Source organism: Phodopus roborovskii, unplaced genomic scaffold (assembly GCF_943737965.1).
Source record: "Phodopus roborovskii unplaced genomic scaffold, PHOROB, whole genome shotgun sequence".
Taxonomy (NCBI): domain Eukaryota; kingdom Metazoa; phylum Chordata; class Mammalia; order Rodentia; family Cricetidae; genus Phodopus; species Phodopus roborovskii.
Window position 1 is genome coordinate 12,872,501 of NW_026126547.1, and position 22,518 is coordinate 12,895,018.

The window sequence follows — 22,518 nt, forward strand, 5'->3', positions numbered from 1 at the left end:
TAGGCAGAGCAGGCTTCTGCCTCTCAAGTGATGGGACTACCACTCTAGTTATTTTATTATTTTAATGGATATTGATTTAGAGATCATCCTGGAGTGTGTTCTTAGAATGTTATTGTAATGCCATAGATTTCTGAGTACTGTTGTTCTGTCTTGGACTTGGCCTATTAAAGAAATAAGGCTAAAGAGCTATAGGAAAAAAATCTGAATGGCAGTGCCATCTCTATGGCTAGCTTCAATGGTCTGTGGAGAAGTCAACACTACCAGGGCCCGTGGGCTGCCTGGCAAGCACCTGGTACTGACTCGAGAGTACCAACTCAGTCATTTGTCCATGTCCAGAGCCCTAGTCAGGACTGAGTGAGGGTCAAGAATCATTGCAACCAGGGGATTCGTCTGCTGTCAAATGTTGGTTTCTGGCTCGGAGTAACCAATGAGACGAGTCTTTTCTGTGGAGGAGGCTGGTGGCAGGTGGGTGTAAAGTGTGCTGAGATTGAACTCACCTTAGCAAATATGGCTTTGACAGGTGAGGGAAGCCCAGACACAGTCAGCCACAGCCAGGGCTGCTCCTTTGCAAACTCTGTTCCCACCACCTGAGCCATTCTCTCTCCAGACTGTCTTCTGTCTAGTTCTTCAGCTTATGGAAAGGTTTCCCCACTCGTGAAGGCTAAGCCACCATCACACCACCATCTAACATAACACATGCATGTGCTTTCTCTGCCTGTTTACTTGTTCTGTTCCTCTTTTTTCCTAAGTGGATGAATCTGTTCTAGGGTCCCCTTCACTAGACTGAGGTCCGGTCCGTGAGGGCAGGGCTAAGTCTAGTGTGAGCACCGCCTGAGTCTGACACCCAGCAGCTGCCAAATGTCACTGTTTACGGATAGGTTTGCACCCATGGTAAGTTATTACAGGAGATGAAAGGCAGAGAGCCACGCTGAGGGCTGGGGCCTTTTATGTGTCCTTAGGCTGCTGCGTTCCTGGTTAATTCTGCCAGTACCATCCCACCCTTGGGGATAAGGATAACTAACTCTGCTTGTGTCTTTAAGAAAGAAGCCTGTAACTGGCAAGGGCACACTGCTTCCTGGTTAAAGAGCGAATATTCTTGAATTTACCATGTGAACAGGGGGACATAGATCAGGGGATATTGTGGGTCACTAGCACTCCCATTGCGGAAGTCACAGCAGCCAGGTAAGCCTAGTTAGACAAAATTTGAAGGTTATACAGAGAGAGGTGGTGTTCTATGACAGTCCCAATGAGCCTACGGATACCATTTCAAGCCCTTTGCAGTGGGGTTCGGGCTGTCCTGAGGTTCAGATGGCGCATCAAGGGAGAATGTTGGCTCTGGGGTTTTGTTGTTGTTTTGAGACAGGATCTCAGTATGTTGCCCTACCTGTCCTGGAACTCACTCTGTAGACCAGGCTGGCCTCAAACTCATAGAAATCTGCCTGCCTCTGTCTCCCTGGTGCTGGATTAAAAGTGTGCAGCCACTACACCTGACTTGACTGTTTTATATACACAAAGAACTTGAACCAGGTAGATGTAAAGGCAAGAAAAACTATTTTGTTTTAACTTTACCAAGTGTCATTTACCATTTTAGAAAATCCAAATCACTGGCCTAACACACCAATTTGTAGATGCAGCGGTAGCTTTCTGGACTACTATATACATCATAGATATGAAAGTATTTCCTTAGCAATTTTTTCCCCAAAATATGCCAAAAAGTACTAACAATGTTAGGCTGGATTCTGCTCTTGTTTATTTATTATTTTTGTTATTCTGAGACGGGCCCTTGAGCTATGCAGCCCAGGCTGACTTGAAACTCCTGTCCCTGCCTCCTTAGTTAGGGCTGAGACTGTAGGACCTACAGCAGACAAACGTTATTACGTTTATAGCAATGAGGTTTCACTATGTTGCACTAGCTGGCCTGTACATGGGTTTAAGCGATCCTCTTGCCTCAGCTCCTCAGGTAGCTGGAACTACAGGCACACACCATCATGCATGCTTATTACTATTATTATTACTTAAATTTATTTTTGAGACAGGATCTTCCTGTATAGCCTAGGCTATCCTTGAATAGTTCTCACGCCTCAGCCTCTTAAGTGCTGGGATTACAATAGAGCCCTGTTGATAACAGGCCTCAGTGTTTTTTTAATCCAAATTCATTAATTTCAAGTAGATGGAAATGTATAACTTGGATATATCTTCTATAATTGCCCATTTATATGGTAAAATATGCATTGCGTTATTACCTTAATTAAATTTTTTTTATTATTTCATTTTACATTCCAACCACAGTCTTCCCTCCCACCTCTCCTCCCATCCTACCCTGACCACCCCCCCAGCTCACCCCCATCAACTCCTCCCAAAGGGTAAGGTCTCTTATGGTGGGTCAACAAAGCCTGACACATCAAGTTGAGGAAGGACTGAGCCCCTCCCCCCTGCATTAGGGCTGAATTAAGATAGGGAATGGACTCCAACAAACCAGCTCATGCACCAGATCCTGGTCCGTCTGCCAGGGGCCCCTCCCTTACATCATGTTAGCTTCTTTTCAAGTTCTGTGTGTATGCTGTCACCTATCCATTTATTAGGAGACAAGGAGTACATGAAATAGCTTACAGATCTCTGAAAATTCCTGTGCTCCAGACTCTGGCCTTTGGCCATGGTGGTAAGGATCAAACCTATCCTGGAGGCTTTAAATTCCAATCAGAACCCCAATTTCTAACCCCAGTAAGTAAAAGCCACATTGTGGAGTCCTTCATTAAGGAAGCTGGTTTGCTTTCCACACACTTTTGTGATCTTCTGGAGAGGCTTACCTTCTCGTAGGTCACATTCCCCAAGCTGGTGTTATGAGTCACCACTGTGTAATTGGTTGCAGACTGATAAAAAGGAAGAAAACCCATGGTCAGTGAGCATGTCTAAGGACACAGGCCTGGTGAAGTCTCATTCTACTGCTGCTATTCAGTTAGTGCGCTGGGCAGGGTACACTTGGCTGGCCTGACCCTGACCTCTGAAACTGGCATAAAAGTTACATTAACACCAAGGTAGCAAGCCTTTCAAGAAGTTTTTGGGTTATTTAGGGAACCCAGGGAAACAGAATTTCCATCCATTCCTTGGGCAATAGGTTAAAGAAGATGTACACAATTTCCTGCTGATAGTTTGGTACTCCATCAGCTCATGCTTCAGAGTATTTGAAGAAGTTTGGCACACATTTCAGAAAGCCAAAGTCTGTCATGTTTCCCCCCTCATTCATTTATGTATGCTCCACTGTGTTCCAGAATGACTTAAGTGCGGCTGCTCTTTGGCATCTCTTTCTAATCTGGCTTGAACTGTCATCTCCAGAGGAAGGGACACAAGGCAAAGCAATATCTTCTGGCCAAGTCTTCTGGGCCTTGGTCCTACTGTTGGTTGACTAGACAACACCCTGCTACTGAGTCCCTGCTACTGAGTGAGCTCTGCTGGAGCCCGGTTCTTCATGTAGCCACTGGGACACGTGGCTCCAGAACTGTCAGAACTGTCAGAACTCAGTACAGACATGAGTGCCTGCTTGTGCCCATGTTTGATGAGCTTTGGCTTCTCTTAACTTTACCAAACTTCCAGAAAGGCAGATGTATTCAGCTGTCCCATGATTGGGTTGGCAGGTAAACCAACCCTCACCCCATCTCTTTTGTGACAAGCACCAAAAGCTCTATGCATTTATTTTTTTCTCTACTCCATATTATATATAAAAGTCACTCCTGCGCTTACGTGCAGATTAAAACAATGTAAAAAAATATGCAAAACAAAGACTGCTGTAATAAAGTTTTTTCTTATAAAAAGCAATCAGATCAAAATGCCTAGACCTATCTTCTCATTTTCTGTGTGAAGAATGGCTACAGGTGCTGCTTTTCCACATTGCTTATAAAAGGGGACATCTTGAAACAACCTGAAAACCCATCAACAGGGCCAGCTGGAAGAAAAGTGTGTTACACTCTTACAGTCACCAACTTCTAGGTGGAAGAAAATCTACCCACATGGAAGTATGTTTGGAATATGCTGCCATAGAAAAAGCAGGTCATACTGCATATCTGTATATGCATACATGGGAGGAATGCATTTGCATAATTATGTTTAAAAACTGCATTCACGGGGGCTAGAGGAATGGCCAAAACTGCTTCTCTAGAGGCTCTAGATGGCTGCTCATGGTCATCTGTAACTCCAAGGGATCCAATGCCCTCTTCCGGCTTTCAGAGGGCACCAGGCATGCATGTGGTGTATAGATATACATGCAGGCAAAACACCCATACACACAGAATAAAATAAACAAATATGGTCTATACACTTATAGAAAAAACACACCTGGAGGGTATACGCCAAAACGTTAATGAGAACATTCTACGTAGTTACTGTGGGACGATTTCTCCCACTCTTTTGGTTTTTGTTTGTTTGTTTTGTTTTGTTTTTTGAACATGTACATCAAGTACAAAAAATATTATTTCTAAAAATTCTACAACGTTTAGGTCATTCTCCAAACAATGTTTTGAGGGCATTTTCTAAATGCTCTAGAAAGATTTTGGAGCCCCTTTCTACATGTTAGAGTTTTGTCATAGTTTTGTCATTTTTAAATTTTGTTCCAAGTATCTATCTATAAAAACTGACCCTAACGTTTGTTTATAATAAGACCCCCTGGCTTGCCCTGGAACATCTATGAAGAGGCTCCTCTGGCCTCCCTGCTCATCTTCATACTCCCCCCCAATCTCTTTTACTCTAAGACTCAAAGGAAAGCCTCTCCTCTTTCATGGTCACGTTGTTTGATGCTAGTCATACAGTGAACCTTTTTTTTTTTTTTTTTTTTTTTTTGTATAACGCTCTCCTTCCCGCTTCTCCTAACAAACTTCACTCCTGATGGGTTTGGGGACAGACTACACTAGGATCTGTCGTTATTCTACGTTACCAAACTTAGCAAACTTTGGGGCAATCATTTATACAATTCTCCAATCAAAGTTTCATGTATTTGACAAAGTATCAAACCTTACCGTAGAGAACGTTGCAACCACAAGATTGGAAGGAAACAGGTTTCTGTTGAAAAAGAAAGCATTTGTCAGGGTTATAGTTTTTTGTTGTTGTTGTTTGTTTTTTTGTTTAGTACTGAGGTTTGATAATTGGGGGCTCTGTATATAGTAGTCTAGTGTCCTACCATTGAGATACACCCCTAGCTCATTCTTTAAAAATTTATAGTATCTCACGTAGCCAAGACAGCCTTGAACTCCCTATGGAACAGAGATGATGTTGAACTTCCGTGCAACACAAGCTCTAGTTTTATTAAGATTTACTTATATGCCATGGTGGTGGTGCATGCCTTTAATCCCAGCACTCAGGAAGCAGAGGCAGGCAGATCTCTGTGAGTCCGAGGTCAGCCTGATCTTCAGAATGAGTTCCAGGACAGCCAGGGCTACACAGGGAAACACTGTCTCAAACAATAAAAAGGAGACTTACTTTTATTATTTAATTGTGTGTGTTCGTGCATACTCTCAGGCACACATATGAATGTGTAGGGGGGACTCATGGAGGTAAAACAAGGATGCTGGATCCTGTAAAGCTGTAATTAACAGCTGAGTCATCTGATGTGGACCTGGGAACTGAACTCTAGTCGTCTGCAAAAGCAGCCAGCACTCCTAACTGCTGAGCCATCTCTCCGCCACAGGGAACTTTATTTATTTAACTTTGAAAAAGTTTACTGTAGTGTAGGCTGACTTTAAAGCCTCCATCTTCCTTCCTCAGTTTCCCAGGCACGCTCTCACACCTGATCAAACAACAGGTTGTGTTGTTACAGTAATTGAGATCACTTATGGAACTGGGAGATTTTGGAAGGGAGGGTAGGAAGGTCCAGAAATTTGTCCTGGCAAGTACAGCAATATCCTCTATAATTAATTTTCTCAAAATCCTCAAGAATCTCCAGTGTTCAGCATGACAATAGCCTTATTTATATAACTACCTGAGTCTGGACTAACTCCAACTAGAGATTGTTTTATCTTTTCACAATTAGAACACACATTCAAATTTCCAGGAATATAACTACTATGCAAATTATGGGATAATGGTTTGTTTTGTTTTGAAAGTTTCCAAGAATTACTTGCAGCACCAATGGCAAATTATAAGACCCAAGTCCTTCCCTTTATGCTGAAATTCAAGCATCAGTCTGCATGTCTAGTTAGCAGTGACTCTAAATCAGATAGAAGGAGTCAACCTCTGATTTAGAGAATTTAAATATCTTTAAAAGACTGTTTACTTATTTGTGTCTGTACATGATCACTTGGCACGTTTGTATGAATGTACGCTGTGGTCATGTATGTTGGAGCCAGGGGCTGAAGTCAGGTGTCTTTCTCAGTCTTTCAGCACCTGATTTTTGTAAGATAAGGCTTCTCACTGAACTGGGAGCAGGTGAATCCCAGCAATCCTATCTCTCCTCCTCCTCAGAGCTGGGGTTAAAGGCATATGTGGAGGGCCTGGTTTGTTTTACGGATGCTGAGAACTGAACTTCAGTCCTCATGATATGCAGCAATCACTTTAACCTCTGACCATCTCTCCAGCCCTGCATTTATATAGTAAAACACATTTCTAGGTGGTTGGAGAGATGACTTAGTGGTTAAGAGCACTAATTGCTCTTGCAGAGGACCAGACTTTAATTCTCAGTGACCACATGGCGGGTCACAACCTTCTGTAACTCACTCATGTTGTACACAGGCATACATGCAGGCAAAACACCAATACACATAAAATAAATAAATAAATAAATAAACACAGTTTTATTGTAGTTAGTTTCCTTTTATCTTTTTAATCGGCAAAGTCATTTTGATGTCTTGAAATATGTGTATGGGAATGGATTTTATGTTTGATGAAAGTTATCATAAAGCATTTGTTATTTTTTTAAAAAGGCAATAGGGGTTGGGGAAATGGCTCAGTTAGTAAAGTACTTGTGGCTCAAGCATGAGGATCTGAATTACATCCCAGAGACCTATATAGAAGCCAGGATTAGCTGGGTGTCCTGAGACTGGAGTAGCCAGGCATTGTAGCACATGCCTTTGATCCCAGCACTTGAGAAACAGAGGTAGGTGGATCTCTGTGAGTTCAAGGCCAGCCTGGTCTACAGAGCTAGTTTCAGGACAGCCAGGGCTACATAAAAGGTCCCTATCTCAAAATAAACAATCAATCAAAAATGTGGAGCATGATTGAGAGGGAAGATGCCTGGCTTTGATTTCTGGTGTTCACAAATGCATATATGTGCACACGCACACAAATAGAATAAAAGAATGAGCTTTCAAAAGAACTAAGTCCAAAATCTATTCAAGCAAATAACTTTGGTTGATGTCTTTTCATTTCTCTTCTTTTTCTTTTAAGACATCTCATTGCATAGACTAAGCTGGCCCTGAACTCACAGAGATCCACCTGTTTCTGCCTCCCAAGTGTTGGGAATATCCTTTTTGCAGCCAGGATCTGTGTAGGAAGCTGGTCTTGATTTACAAGATGCTACATTTCAGCCTATGTACTGCCAGCAGGAAGAAGTACGGAATGAAGAAAGGCTCAGGGTCATCATTACACACATCCAGTGCTGGCCTTTTCTACCAACTCTTACTCCTGTGGTGGTGTGAGCAGAATGGTCACAAGGACTCATGTGTTTGAATGCTTCAGTCCATACGGAGTGGCACTATTAGAAGGTGTGGCCTCGTTGGAATGGGTGCCATCTTATTGGAAGAAGTGTATCATTGTGGAGGGGGGCTTTGAGGTCTTTTTTTTAAATTAAATTAATTAATTTATTTTTACATCCTGACCACAGTTTCCCCCTCCCATATCCCCTCACCTCCTTTTGTGCCCTCCCCCCAACCCACTCCTCCTCTATTTCTGTTCAGAAAGGGGCAGGCCTCCCATGTATTAAGGCTGGCAATGCAACCCAGTAGGAAGAATAAGGTCCCAAAGCCACCCAAGGCTTTGAGGTCTCATACCCTTAAGCTACACCCAATGTGACACACAGTCTCCTTTTTCTGACTGCAGATCAAGATATAGAGCTCTCAGCTCCTTCCCTGGCTCCATGTCTGCCTACATGCGGCCATACTTCCTGCCATGATGATAAAGGAGTAAACCTGTGAACTGTAAGCCAATTCCAATTAATGTTTTCCTTTATAAGGGTTGCAGTGGTCATGGAGTCTCTTCACAGCAACAGAAACCCTAACTAAGATACTCCTGTAGTTGAGGTGAGAAGGTGAATTAACTATCAACTTGGCAGAATCCAGGAGCATGAGTGAGATGAGGCTTTGGCCATTCTTTTTAGGGATTATCTTAATTTGGTTAACTGAGGTGGGAAGACACAGCCTAAAAGTGGGTAGAGCCATTCCCTGGGCTTGGGGTCCTGGATTAATTAGAAAGAGAAGGTAAGCTTAACACACATGTTCACCATTCAGTTTTCTGATGTGGATGTAATGTGCCTGGCTGCTTCAAGCTCCTCCCACATTGGTGGACTCTACCTTGAATTATGAGCCAAATAAATCCTGTCCCTGTAAGTTGCTTTTATCAGAGTATTTTTATCACAGCAACAGGAAAAGAAACTAAGATAGGATGTTTAGCTAGCAAGCAAGCACAAACAAACACAAAATATATGTTATTGGGGTTCTGAGATAGACAGGTATGGTTACAACCCAGTGGTGGGCAACCTAAGATAGCCTGCTGATATTCAGCTTTGCATAATCCCCTTTCCTTGTGTGATAGGGTCGATGACTTGCTTGTAATTGGTACAATGCTCCAAAATCAATGGGTCATTCTTTCCACAGTTTGGTTACCCGACACTGGAACTTCCCATCTTGTTAGCATGCTCTCCTGACAGTCATCTGGGCTCACACATTTGGATAAAGGAAACAGCTATTCTGGAAAGCCCCACCTGACGAGGAACTGAGGGTGGCCTCCAGCCAATACCAAGTAGGAACCATGGCTCCAAGTCCAAACCTCAAAGAGCTATATTCTGCCAACAGCCTCCAAAGTAAGTCTCCCCTAGAAGAGCCTTCAGATGAAAGCTCCATCTGGCTGATGCCTTGACTGCAGTCCTTTAACAGATAGAAACTGAATGCCAAGATTCTTGCCTCACAGATCTCTGCAATTATACCTGTATGGGGGCTTAAGCTGCTATACTATAACCATTAGTTGTGTGGTACTAGATAGTTAATACACAACACAACAGCATGAATGAGATGAAAATCAAACCCAGAATTTCCTTAGAACTCTCACTGTGCTTCCAGAGGGCAGCCAGCCTCCCCATACCTACTGGTCTATGAAACCTGAATTGCACTCTGAATCCTTAAGAACAACCAGCAAGTACACACCTACATGAGCGGAGAAAAAAATGGCAACTCTTAGCTGAATTACTGTTGAAAATTGTGATAAATACTTATCGTGGGCATATTTCCTCTAAACAAGCAGATGTGGACTAGGGGTGTAGCTCAGTTTATAGCATGTATGAGCTGGATTTGGTTCCCAGCATCATTTAAACCAGGCACATACCTATACTCCAAGCCCTTGGAGTTAGCAGGAGGACAATCAGAAGGTCAAAGTCATCATTGGCTATATCATGAGTTTAAGACTGGCCTGGCTTACATAAAACCCTATTTTTTTTAAGGAACTAATAATTCAAATTGGGTAGTCTTTTGTATATGTGTGAAGAGTGATACATTTGCTTTCTTTCTATTACAAAACAACTTCCTATCCCATCTCCATCCTGTGACTAGGATCGGCATCTGCTTCTATTTGCTAGTCTCCTCAGGAGCAGCCTTCCCTGTCTCTACCTACTACATGCCAATTCTCAGTTCCCAGACCCAGTTGGCCAGAGGGTTCTCTTTCTGTGAGGACAGGGAAGTTATGGAAACTGCCAAGCTAGAAAAGCTAGTCCAGTGGTTCTCAAACTTTCATGAGGGTTGCCTAAGACCATTGGAAACCACAGGTATTTATTTACACTATGATTCATAACAGTGGCAAGATTACAGTTATGAGGTAGCAATAAAATAATTTTGTGGTTGGGGTCATCACAACAAGAAGAGCTGTATTAAATGGTCTCAGCATTAGGAAGGTTGAGGACCCCTGAACTAGATTCATCTGAGAGGAGGGAACCTCCGTTGAAAAACACTTCCCTATGATCCTGTTGTAGAGCATTTTCTTATTTAGTGGTTGATAGAGAAGGGCTCGGCTCATTGTGAGTGGTGTCAATCCTGGGCTGGTGGTCTCTGCATTAGTTCCTGCCCCCAGGTTCCTACATGTTTAGGTTCCTGCCCTGTTTGAGTTCCTGTCCTGACATCCTTCAATGAGGAACAGTGATTTGGAAGTGTAAACCAAATAAACCCTTTCCTCCCCAAGTTGCTTCAGGAATGGTGTTTCATCACAACAATAGAAACCCTAACTAGGAAAATCTTCCCCATAGGGAATAATTTGCTCTGCAAATGCTTCCTATTCTTCAGGGTTAGCTGCTTCCCTAGGGCGTGAGCAGCCTTTTACTCACAACTTAGAAATATGCTCTCTTACAAGGAGTACAACCCTTGGTTTAAATCCTCTTCCTGTCCTACTCTCTTAATTGTGAGCCCTAACCCTGTAGCATCCATCTCATCCAGAATGGATCCTAACACAGGGTGCATTTTAAGACCACCAATGAGACTGGACAAAAACAAAGGGGTATAGACAATACCGCAGGCAAAAGATCAACTCCTGACTCTCCCTCCCCCCCAGAAGAAAAAGGGTAAAGTTCAAAAGAACACAGTGTATGTTGGCAGTCCATGGTAATGTTAAAATACATTCTCTATGGCTCAGCACTTCTATGCCTAGCTATCTGCCGGAGAGAAACGGAAACATGTATCTGCAGGAGGATGTGTACACATGACAGCATCATTCACAAAGGCCCGAGTACCATGCCATCACAGATGAATGAGCAGACTATGGTAAATCAATACAGCAGAGCACCAGTTGGCAGCAAAAGGAACCAACTGATAAACACAATCAACAGCACCAAGCATCCCGACAGCACTGTCCTGAGCAAAAGAAGCCAAAGTCAACACATACTGAATAAATGCGCTGATAGGACACTCTGAAAAATGAAACTAATGGTTATTAAAAAAAATAAAAATTCAGCTGTCCAAGGCCCAGGTGAAGGACGGAAAACACTGAGGCCACGTGAGCTAGTGAGGACAACTTCATTCAGGTGCTGATTTGGTGGTGGCTACACAAGTTATTCATAAAACTGTACGCTTGCCATGGGTTCCTTTCACTGCATATAAACCATACCTTAAAAACGTTCAAACAGTCAAACAAAGAAATAAGGGTCTGTAACCCTAGGGCTCGGGAGAGAGTGGAAGAGAACCAGAAAGTCAAGGTCACTCTGGGTTACAGTGGACCCCAAATGAGTTAAACAAAGACAAAAAGCACAGTGACAGCGGCAGAGAAGATTCTACAGTGAAGGAACACGCACTCCACACGATGGCCAAAGTCTTCCTTAGAGCACAGATCTCAAGCCCTTGGGAGCCGTGGTAGCTTCCTTGAAGCTATGTCTATACTATGAAGGGGGGAATTATGTACCGATTCCAAGGTTTCCTAAGGTTCAGTGTTACCCCATAGCAGACAAGGAACAGTGGAAGGGCGCTAGAGCGGGGCAAGGTAGGCTCCTGAGAACACTGACTGCCGTGATCCACTTCCCCCGCCAGCCTCTTCAAGCCCCATTGTGGACTCACCTAAAACCTACTTCTTTCATTCAGTGCCTTAGCTGCTAGGCACCAGGGGTTGGAGGACCTCCCTCTGGCTGGCTCCCAGGATGGAGCTGAGGCTGCGAGGAAAAACAGCCTTTGGTTTCCAACAGATACTTATCTTAGCCCGGGCACTCCTGTGCTCCAGCAACAGCTGCTTGCCAGGCAAGCAGTTCCGTTCCTTCTAAGCTTTGTCTGTAGGTTCTTTCCCAGCTTTGTGGGCTTTCAACATAGAGGGCACCGAGCTGGAAGGGATTCTGAAGGTGGCTTTTCACTTTCCCAAGGCTCAGAGTCATAATTTCCTTCCCTTTGTGCTTTACCTGGACTAGCCCTGTCCAGTAGAAGTATTTGTTTGTTGCCCAATGGTGACTGTGGTTACCCGACACTTTTGGAAGCAGGCAAGCATAGCTTTGCAACTTGGGATTCCATTTGTTTGGGGTATACACACTTCCATCTTCTAATAATGCACTTGATAGCCTAGGCCCTTTACCTGCATATCCTATATACACATATTCCTCTGAACAATGCACCTGGCAATCTGCTAGCAACCCAAGTCCTTCTCCACCTGCATCAAGCTACATCACATTCCACTACAAACAATGGACTAAGCTTCTCCTCCCCTCAATGAACATCGAACACAAACAGGTCTATTCAGATGTATTTTCAATACATCCTGTAACAGGGTAAGAGATCCAATTTCTCCAGAACTAGTTTATGTGCACGAGCATAAGACAAACTGTGTCATCAGCATGAATTTTTAGGGGAAAACCCACTTACCATCTTATACCTATGCTTAATTGGAAATACATATAATAAAAATTAAAGGAGGAAAAGAATATGCACAATGAACAAAGATTTACATAGCATTATTCCTAATAGCCCCACGTATCACTCATTAACGTCAATCAAAAGACTAAGTTAAAACAGAACCACCCATGCTATGCACCTTAGCAATCAAACTCCTCTATCTTATTTATTAATATATTTTTCGTGCATGAGTGTTTTGTCTGTATGTATGTGTATCCTATGTGTGCCTGCTGCCTGAAGAGTCTAGAAGAGGATATTGAATCCTGTAAACCAGGAGTTACAGATGGTGAAGGCTACTATTTGGATACTGTATTCTTCAGTAGTTCAGTATGTGCTCTGGCCTGGTGAGCTGTCTTTTCAGGCCCTCCTTCTTTCTCCTGAATCCCACCAAAGGAAGTCTCCAACAGTAACCAGAGCCCTTGAGTAACCTCACTCATGTGGCTGGCTGTTTTCCTTCTGATTGGTACCATCACTTGGCTTTTGAATAGTTTCCTTGCTACTTTGTAGATCAGTATAAACTTTTAATTCCTCAAATAAGAGGAATTGAACAATAACCCGGAAACACCTAGACCAGACATTGGCAATCAGTTTACAATGCAACTGAGGAAATGAAATTTTACTTACTTTTAAAGTAAATTTATTATTCTATTTTGAGGTGGGATCTCATGTATCTTACTCTAGCTTTGACTATGTATCTAAGGATGGCCTAGAACTTTTGCTCCTTCCAAGTGCAAGGATCACAGGCAAGTGCTACTATATCCAATTTATGCAGTGCTGGGGTCAAACCGTGGGCTTTTGGCATTCTAAGCAAGCCCTCTACCAACTGAGCTACATCCCTGGCCCTAATTTCATTTAAATAACTACACATGGCTAGTATATATTCCTACTGAGTAGGACACACATGCAGTTCTGAGACCCAGAACCTGAAATACCAAATAGTCTTATGGACTCATCTCTAGACATACTAGGTCTCCCTGAGCACAGTGGTGTTGTGAGTTTTGGTTTGTTTTTTGAGATCCACTTTCATGTAGCCAATCCTCCTGTCTCTGCTTTCCAACAGCTGCAGTTACAGGCGTGCAACATCATGCCCAGCCCTGGGACTCTTTGTCAGCTTTCCATCTATCTCTTCTTTCTGTTGTTTAATTCCAATTTGCCTTGAGTTACAGAACACTGTTTACACATTAGACCAAAGTGTCTCACACATGAATTGGCTACAAAATCAATTATTGGCTTTACCAGCATTTTAGAAATGATCGTGTACCACACTTAAATTGGAGTTTGTTGTAACTTGCTGTGATTTGTGTATGTGGGCAGGGAAGTATATTATGTAGATGCCACACTATAAAAAATATGTCTTATTATGGGCCAAAATGAAAATAGGAAAATGCTGAGTGAGTGTACTATGTGATCCAGAGACTCAGTAACTTTGAATGCACAAGCCTTGACAGTACAGTGCAAATCTTGGCTGCCTTATTTAAACAGGAGAACAGGCGTGAGGCACATCTGGACTGGAAATGGAGAACTCAGCTGGGGTGCTTCAGACCCAGAGCTCAGTGTGGAGAACTTCAAAACGTTTCTTCTGCACACCTGGTACCGTTTGTCCTTCTGATCTATTGTCAAGGGTGGTACATATTCCCCCATTCTATATAAGAATATAAAATAATGAACTTTTGCTCTTTTTTGTTGTTGCTTTAGAAGTATTTCCTTTTATTTAAGTTCAAAACTTCTTTACTACGTCTGTAGAAACTTCAAAGAATCCAGAACAGGATAAAGCATGGTATGTATATCTACTAAGGATTTATTAGTCCTAGTGTTTATTTTCTCAGAGCTAGTTAACAAAGATTTGTCCTTGAAGATCTTGGCACCCTATAAGGATGGAAGCTGAGGAAGGGCTGAGATGTGAGACTTGAACTGCTGGTGCTGTTGATAACAGTATGCATGCGTGTATTTTCAAGCTTGAGGCCAGCCTAAGCTATGGAGTGAGTTCCAAGAGAGCCAGGGCCAGAGTGTGAAATCTTGTCTTTAAAAAAATGAAAAGAAAAAAAAATTGACCTAGAGACCCCCTAGGTTCAGAAAGCACTTCCGGGTAGCTTGGGCCTGTTTCCTGTTAAGCTACTGAAATCAATCCAAATCTGAGCAGATACAGGCATATGTTCTTCTGCCTTAGTGCTTCATCCAAATGCCTGCTTGGAAGGAGTGGTCACAGACCTGGCTGGACAGTGGTTCCTCTTCTTAGTTCCCCTTTTGCTTAAAGCAAACATTTCTGAGACAGTGGCATTAGACCAGCCATGTAATACCATTATTATACATGTTGCCTTGGGGAATGAGCAAGAAAAATAGCCATGAACCATGGGCAGAAGACCCATTGTTCTCCTAACCCCACCCCATCCCCGGTGATGAGGATCAAACTCGGCCTTAAACATGCCAGGCAAGTGCTCTACCACTAAACTATAAACTCCATCCTTGGCTAAGATGTCACTAGTAGCCCTGGCTGGTCTCAAACTGGAAATGCTCTGGTTTCTGCCTCCTGAGTGTCCTAGGTTTCCTAGGTTGGAAGCAGGATTGTACTGCCTAGAAGCCTTTATCTAGAGCTGCAGATCAAGTGGAGCAAGTTGGGAGAAGCCTTAGAAAATACTATTCCACCCTAACAGGCCAGAGAGAGCACTTCCATACATATGTGACAGGCGTGACCCTTGTCACTGAGTAGTTACACTTACATGGACCCTTAAGCCATGACACTGGGTCATTCACTTGGAAAGCAGGAGCTGAAGAAGGGCTTGGGGATAAGACTACAGCTGTAGAACAGTAGTAAGTCCTTTCTCTGGATGGTGACAATGAAGTGTATTTCACTCCTGAAGCCCCCAATTTCTGGTCAGTTCCTTTTGCAGAGATGGAAAAACACTATTAAGACTCCCTCAGATCACTCCAAAAGGAGAATCCTGACTCCCTAATTGCCTCCCTCCCTGAAGGAGCTGACCCGATATATAAGCCTCAGCAGGGTCTCTTCCTCTAAACCCATCTGCAGTTATTTCTCAAACCTTAAAACTCTAACCACCAAGCTGCTGCACAGGGACCAAGGCCACAGCCCCGTTGAAATCCCTGCAGGCTGTCTCCACTTGCTCTGTTTGCAAGATTTTTTTGGTTTTTCTCATCAGATTTTTTTTCTAATACCATGTCTCAAGTTTTAATTTTTTTTTTTAAAGATGAACAATCTCTTTCTTAAGTGGCAGACAGTTGTCACATTTTCCAGATGAAGACATGGAAACAGGAGAAAGGCAAGTCACTGGCCCAGAGTTTTCTGGTTTTTACCACCTCAGCAATGAAGAGCTTTGCCCAGTGACTCAAGACAAAACATACCATTATGGCACAGAAAGCCTGAAGGGGAGCCAGCTGGACTCCTCACTCAAATGAACCGGGTTAGGTTAGAAAACGCCTGCAGGCTGCTGTTTTCCCATGTGTGAACTTTGGATTAGTGCATAAACGGAGAGGTGAAGCTCTAGAAACAAACTCTATCATCTCAGAGGATAAAATACAACTTCCCAGTGGGGGAAAAAAAAACAAGCAAACCCAAGTGAAGACTTGTCTTTCAACACCCTGGAACTCACATCTTCCTACAAAGAAACAGCGCTAGGCAGTGGTCCTGACCGAGTCAGAACCTGTTCCAAGCCCAAGGGACAGTCACGTATTGGGGCGACGTGCTCCATATAACTAACTCCAAGCTTATTATTATTGGACACACCCACAATTCTGCAAAAGACTGCCAACTGCCCAAAGGAAGCCTCAGACTGAAAGCTGGATGACTCCACAGGCAAAAGTCACCCGATGTGCCAGATAGACTCTTTAGGATACAGTAGGAGAGAAAATGAAGAGTCATGATGGGAACGATTAAATAAAAATAGTGAGAGCAGCCCACGTGTAAGTAGAGCACAGTGGGGAAGCAGATTAAAACCCCCACCTAACGGAAAACCAGTTCCAGCAGAAAGCTCTGGCCTCCAGTCAGTAAAGGTGTGGCCAGCATGCAGCCCGGACTTAATTTTTATATTTTAACATTAAAGGTCAACTGTAGCTGAATTAACTCTAGGCGAGATGAGTGCCTGTGGCGTCTCCCTCCGTGCCTTTGGCAAAGTGGAGAGCATTTACCTTAGTAAGTCGAGGAAAGAGTCCACCGTCTCTTTGGAGACCGGAGGAGACCCCGAGTCCTCCAACCCCAGGCTGCTGGACTGGAGGGTCTGCGCGCCCGCCCCTGGCTTGATGATGAACGCCAAAGCGACCGCGAGCGCAGAGGCGCTCAGCGTGGTGAGGCCGAAGTAAGCGACAGCGATGCCGCCCAGACGCCCGAGGGAGCTGGCGTCCAGGGAGGCGGCGCCCGATACCAGGCTGCAAACCACCAGCGGCAGGATGATCATGCGCAGCATGCGGAGTAGCATCTCGCCTGGGAAGGCCAGGTAGGTGACTTGAGTGCGGGTGAGCTGCAGCCCGCGCAGCGCCGCGCCCATACCGGCTCCCACTAACACCCCCGACACAGTGAGCAGCACCAGCGCCTGGCGCCGAAAAAAGTCAGCGCAGCGCCGCGCTTTGCCAGCCGCCGTTTCGGGCGTGCGGGGCCCGGCCTCAGGCTCCGCCTGGGTGCCGTCGAGGTAGCCGTTGGTCTCGCTGCTCTTCTCCATGTCTCTGCCGGCCGCTCCAAGCTGCAGCACGCAAGGAACTTGGACTCGGAGAAAAGGCCGGATTGCAATGAATGGATCAGGTGGAGACAGTGACCTGCGCCAGCTGCGGCTCAGGAGCTCTGCGGTCCCTATGGGGACAATTTCCAGAAAGATGAAGAAAGACGTGGGTTGTCGATTGGAGCGAAGGCTGAACAGACCACGCCGCGCCCAGCCTTCTTTCAGAGACGCTGCAGGCTGGAGATGATGCAACGCAGGAGGCGCGCGGGAGGCTGCAGCCTAGGAAGGAGGGACGGACCGGAGCCCGCTCCGCCCATGTCTCCCCACCCCCGAGATTAAGACCAATCATAGCCCTGAAAGTCGGTGCCCCGCCTTTCCCAGGCCCCGCCCTCTCCCGCCCTCCCGGAGGCACTGCAAAGGGAGTGAGACTGGAAGGCGGGGCTCTCCCTAGACTGCGGGGCGTGCTGCTGTAGGCCAATCGTGTCGCCCTGTCGTTTCCCGTCCTGGCTAACCGAAGCGGCTGCCAGGGGTGCGGGCGGAGGTGCGGCTTGAAAGACAGCCACCGGGACTTCTCCGTGCTGCGCACAGTCCAGGCCTCGGGGTGCGCGTGGAACGCCGTGGTGTTCTTCACCCCGGTCGGTGGACGAGAGAGACCCTCGGAAGTTGGTGCCCGTCCTCGGCTTTGTGCCTGGGACGGTCCACCCTCCCTTCTGCGGAAAATCCTTTCTTCCAAAGGTCCTGTGGACTTCCGTGAGGTGAAACTTGCTTCGATGGAGAGACAAAGGAGTGGGTGGATGAGAAAAGTCTCACACCGTGCACGCACAGGACTCTAGCAGAGCTTTACTCTTAAGTGACCGGGGACCCCCGGTGGGCTGCAGTGTCAAGGCTGCACCACTGCACGCACCAGCTCACTGGGAGGGTCCCCCATCCCCGTGCCCCCACCCCACCCCACCCCACCTCACCTCGGCCTCTTGGCAACAGCCTGGTGTTTGCTGGAGACGCAAAACTCTCCCAGAGAAGCAGAGCTCTGATGCCATCACTTTCGGTGGCGTGTCTGCCACTTAATCTCAGCAGAAACACGAGTCACAGGATTTTAACCACCTCCTCCCAGGGCAGACTTGGCAGGGCAATAGCACAGCCACGAATTTGGTCAATCTGAAAGACTGTGGTTACATTTAATGGATTTTTTTTTTAAAGTGTTTAGTATCTTCTTTGGCCACAGAAAACCGAAGGGAAACCTTTGCAGTCATCTAATGTGCATCTTACTTATTACATTTTTCTCATCCTGCTTTTGAAAGGAGCTACCCCACCCCCACCCAGATGCCTGAGAAAGTCTTAGGTGTGGCTAAATTAAAGGTGAAAACAATGTGCAGAAAAGTAATCTTAAAGCATGCCATCACAGATACCTGTGTGCAAATCAAGATGCTCTCATGAGGAACTTAAAGATGTTCAGTTTTTGAGAAAGGGAAAAGTTCCTCACTTGAAGCCATTTAGCGGTTGTGTAGAGCTTGTTGAAGTAGGGGCTTATTGGTGGTGAGTACATTAGACAAAGGACATGTACATATCTTCATCTTGTTTCCCAGAACATGGTTTATCACTCAGTGTGCAAGGATGAGTGATTTTTACAGACCCGTGCTCTTCATTTCCAAATACCTCTTCCTCTGTTTGCTTAGTCTGTTACTTTTATGCAAAAAGACTTAAGTCATGCACCATAAATGCGTTTCCAACTGTCCAGTGTACACTTGCACCCAGACACCCTGCAGCATCTCAGCTCGGTATATCAGAACAGAGTGTATGATTGGCTCCCTCCTGCCTGTGACCACCATTGTGTGCCTCTGTGAGCCTTGTGAGTCTTCTGTCTTCTCTCATTTGATCAGTTGTAGTGATAATCCTGTCCTTTCTTCTACTTCCGACACTACCAACAGCTGTGTTCTTGTTTCCTTATTATTTTTTGACAGATTATTACTATGTAGCCCAAGCAGGCCTTGAACTCACAGCCTCTACTTTCTGATTACGGGAATGTGTCACTGCACCTTGCTTATCCCCTTCTTCTAAATCTAGGCATTAAACAATTACTATTTTTGTGTATTTGTTTTCTGTGTGTGTGTGTGTGTGTGTGTGTGTGTGTGTGTGTGTACTTTTGTGGAGGGAGGCCAGAGGATGCCAGCTTTCCTGTTCTATCATTCTCTGCCTTATTCCTTTAAACAGGGCCTCTCACTGAACCTAGAGCTAGGCTGGTGACCAATAACTAGAAGCGATCCTCTTGTTCTCTGCACCACAGCCCTGGGGTTACAGGAGTGCACTGCCACACCCAACTCTTTGAGCAGGAGCTGGGATCTGAACTCTAACCCACAGAGCCTCTCTCCAACCCCTTATCAAGGCTTTTGAAATTATTTTTTGTTTTGTTTTAGATTGGTCTTGGACTCTCTATGTAGCTAAAGATGGCCTTGAATTCCTAATCTTCCTGACTCCACCACACAAAGGAGAGAATTATAGGTGTATGCCACCTGACTTGGCTGAACCCAGGACTTTGTGTATGCCTTTTCTGTTCCCCCGAGGCAGGGTCTCTTCCTGAACCCAGGGCCAGCAATTGCTTGACTAGGTTAGAAGTCAGCAAGCTCCCAGTTATCCTCCTGCCTCTGCCACCCTTAGAGCTGAAGTTCTAGGAAAGCACAGAACTCTGATTTGTTGGACCTGGGCTAGGATCTGAACTCTGTTCCTTCTGGTTGTACAGTAAGTGCTTTTAACTTCTGAACCATCTCCAGGCCCCTCATCCCTTTAAAAGAGAGTCATGGGAGGGAAGGAGGGAGGGAGGAAGGGAGGGAGGGAGGGAGAGGGGAAGGGAACTGGGATCATATGTAAAATAAGAACATATATATATATGTGAGAGAGTTGTGCTATGTAGCCTAGACTAACCTTGAAGTCCAGACTGGACTTGACTGGAATTCTTGAGCCTGCAGACTCCTGCGTGCTGGAGTTACAGGCATGAGCAGCCACACTCAAATATTGCCTCACTTGTCTAGTCATCCAAACTGTTCTAAACTGGCTGTACCTTTGGCGATTCCTTTTTCCACAGCTCACCTGTGTTTCACCCTTGCTCCAGGGTAGTGTTCCTGGAGATGTGGTAGCACTGATGGCATGAATAGAAAGGAAGGAAGAAAAAAGAAAGAAAGAAGGAAGCATGTTGGCACATTCTTGTAATCCCAGTCTTTAGGAGGCAGAGATAGGATGAATGCTATAAACTGGAGGCCAACCTGGTCTATTTAGGACATTATAGGCCGAACAAAAACAGCAAAAAACCCACATTGTTTCATTTATATTCATTAATGGGAACTTAGCAAAATGACTACACCCAGCTGCAGGAGACAGAGTCTTCATTTTGCACGGTGAAAAGTTGTGGCTGTTGTCACTAAAGAAGCATGGGAAAGGCACTGTGGCTGTAGCTCACTTGGTGGAGTTCTGGCTAGGCATACACAAGGCCCTGGGTTCAGCACAAAGACATGGCAGTGACTGACTGTAATCCTAGAAGTGGAGTGATGGGGAATGAGAGTGTGGTAGCAAGGATATTAAGGCCATCCTCAGCTACACAGGCAGTTTGAAGCCAGACTTATGTATTATGTATGTGAGACCCTGTCAATCAATCAATCAATCAGTCAATCAATCAATCAATCAATCAATCAAAATGCACCCAAGAATGATGGAAGAGAGAGGCTCCTTTTGGAAAGCTTTCACCCTGATTCCCACAGAATTATCTGTTTCTCATCCTGGCATCCCTGGCCTGTCAACATCAGGCTTCACCTTACTCTCTTGCCTTGTGCCCTCTGTACATGTGTTGTGGGCCCTACTTATAGAAATTCGGCATATATCTCTTTGAACAACTCTATTAGAAAGTTGCTTTGGACAGTCTTTAATGGCAGTACTCAGAAAACTAGATATCCATAGGCAGAGAATAAAGTTAGACCTTACACACTACAGAAATCTATCAAAATGGATAAGGTTCTAAATGTAAGATCTGAAATTATAAAACTGTCAGAAGAGAGTTGGGAAGATCATTGATATTTCTGGGAAAGTTTTTTTTTTTAAATACGATCCCCAAATTGCAGGCAACAATAGCAAAACTTAACCACTGAAATGCCTTCAACTAGAAATCTACACTGCAAAGGAGACCACCAAGAAAGCAAAAGAAACAACCTATAAAATGGGAGCAAGTGTTTTGCCTAGCTTTTTGTAAACTTGACAGAGTCTGTTTGAGAAGAAGGAGGAACCTCAACAAGTAAATGCTCCACCTTCCCGACCTGTGGGCAAACTTGTGGTTCATTTCCTTGGCTAAGGGTTGATGTGAGATGGCCCAGGCCATCCATTCTGAGCAGGTGGTCCTAGAGTCTATAAGAAAGCAGGTTGAGCGAGCCATGAGGAACAAGTCCATAAGCAGCACCCATCCATGGCTTCTGCTTCAGCTCCTGCCTCATTGTCCCACCTTGATTTCACTCGATGGAGTGCAACCTGAGAGTTCTAACCTGAGGTAAGTTCTTCCCTCCCCATGTCACTTTTGGTCATGGTGTTTTATCACAGCAATAGAAAGTCGCGATAAAATAGAAATATTAAGACTGATATATTTGAAAACTACATGGTAAGGGGTTAATTCCCCAAGATGTAAGAGATTCAAAGAGCTTAATAATAAGAAAATCAAATAACCTGACTAGAAAATGGGGAAGGAGTTAAAGAGATGTTCTTCAGAGACACAGATGGCCTTAGTCACCAGGAAAACAAGTTATAACCATGGTGAGATATGTAAGGAGAGCTGTTGTTGAGGCAGGTATGGCAGGTCCATGCTGGAATCCCAGGCTCAGTACTTTGGAAGCTGAGGCAAGAAACTGGAGAGTTTGAGGCCAGCCTAGGCTACCTAGAGAGACCTTTAATAAGAGAGGAGAGAGAGAGAGAGAAAGAGAGGGGGGAGAATAAAGAGAAAGAATAAAATGGCTATTACAAAAAAAGAAAGAAAGAAAGTCTGAAAAACCAGTGCTGATGAGGATGTGTGGGAACAGTGTGGCAGGTTCCTAAAAATCTAAAAGCCACTTGATCCAGGAATCCCAGGTATAGTCAAAGGAGGTGAACCCAGCATGTTGAGTTATTAATATTTTACATTTATTTCTTTGGTGTATCAGCACTTGGGTGCTATGGCACTTCCTGTGGATATCAAACAACTCATGGGTGTCTGTTCTGTCCTTCTCATGAGTATTTGGGATGGAGCTCAGATTGTCAGGGGCAGTTAGGTGCCTTTACTCGCTGAGCCATCTCACCAGTCTGGCACC

At 44.7% G+C, this 22,518-nt stretch overlaps 1 protein-coding gene across 1 annotated transcript in view; it reads right to left on the reverse strand.

The window, feature by feature from the left end:
* Slc1a4 (solute carrier family 1 member 4) overlaps positions 1 to 17,259 on the reverse strand; it is a 29,166-nt gene extending 11,907 nt beyond the window's left edge. The window contains exons 1-3 of the mRNA XM_051200492.1: positions 16,683 to 17,259; positions 5,007 to 5,049; positions 2,808 to 2,870 (exon numbers count right to left, since the gene is read on the reverse strand). Of these exons, the coding sequence (XP_051056449.1) occupies positions 2,808 to 2,870; positions 5,007 to 5,049; positions 16,683 to 17,209 (633 nt within the window). The 5' untranslated portion in view covers positions 17,210 to 17,259. The remainder of the gene's footprint in view (positions 1 to 2,807; positions 2,871 to 5,006; positions 5,050 to 16,682) is intronic.
* Positions 17,260 to 22,518: the final 5,259 nt, after the last annotated feature.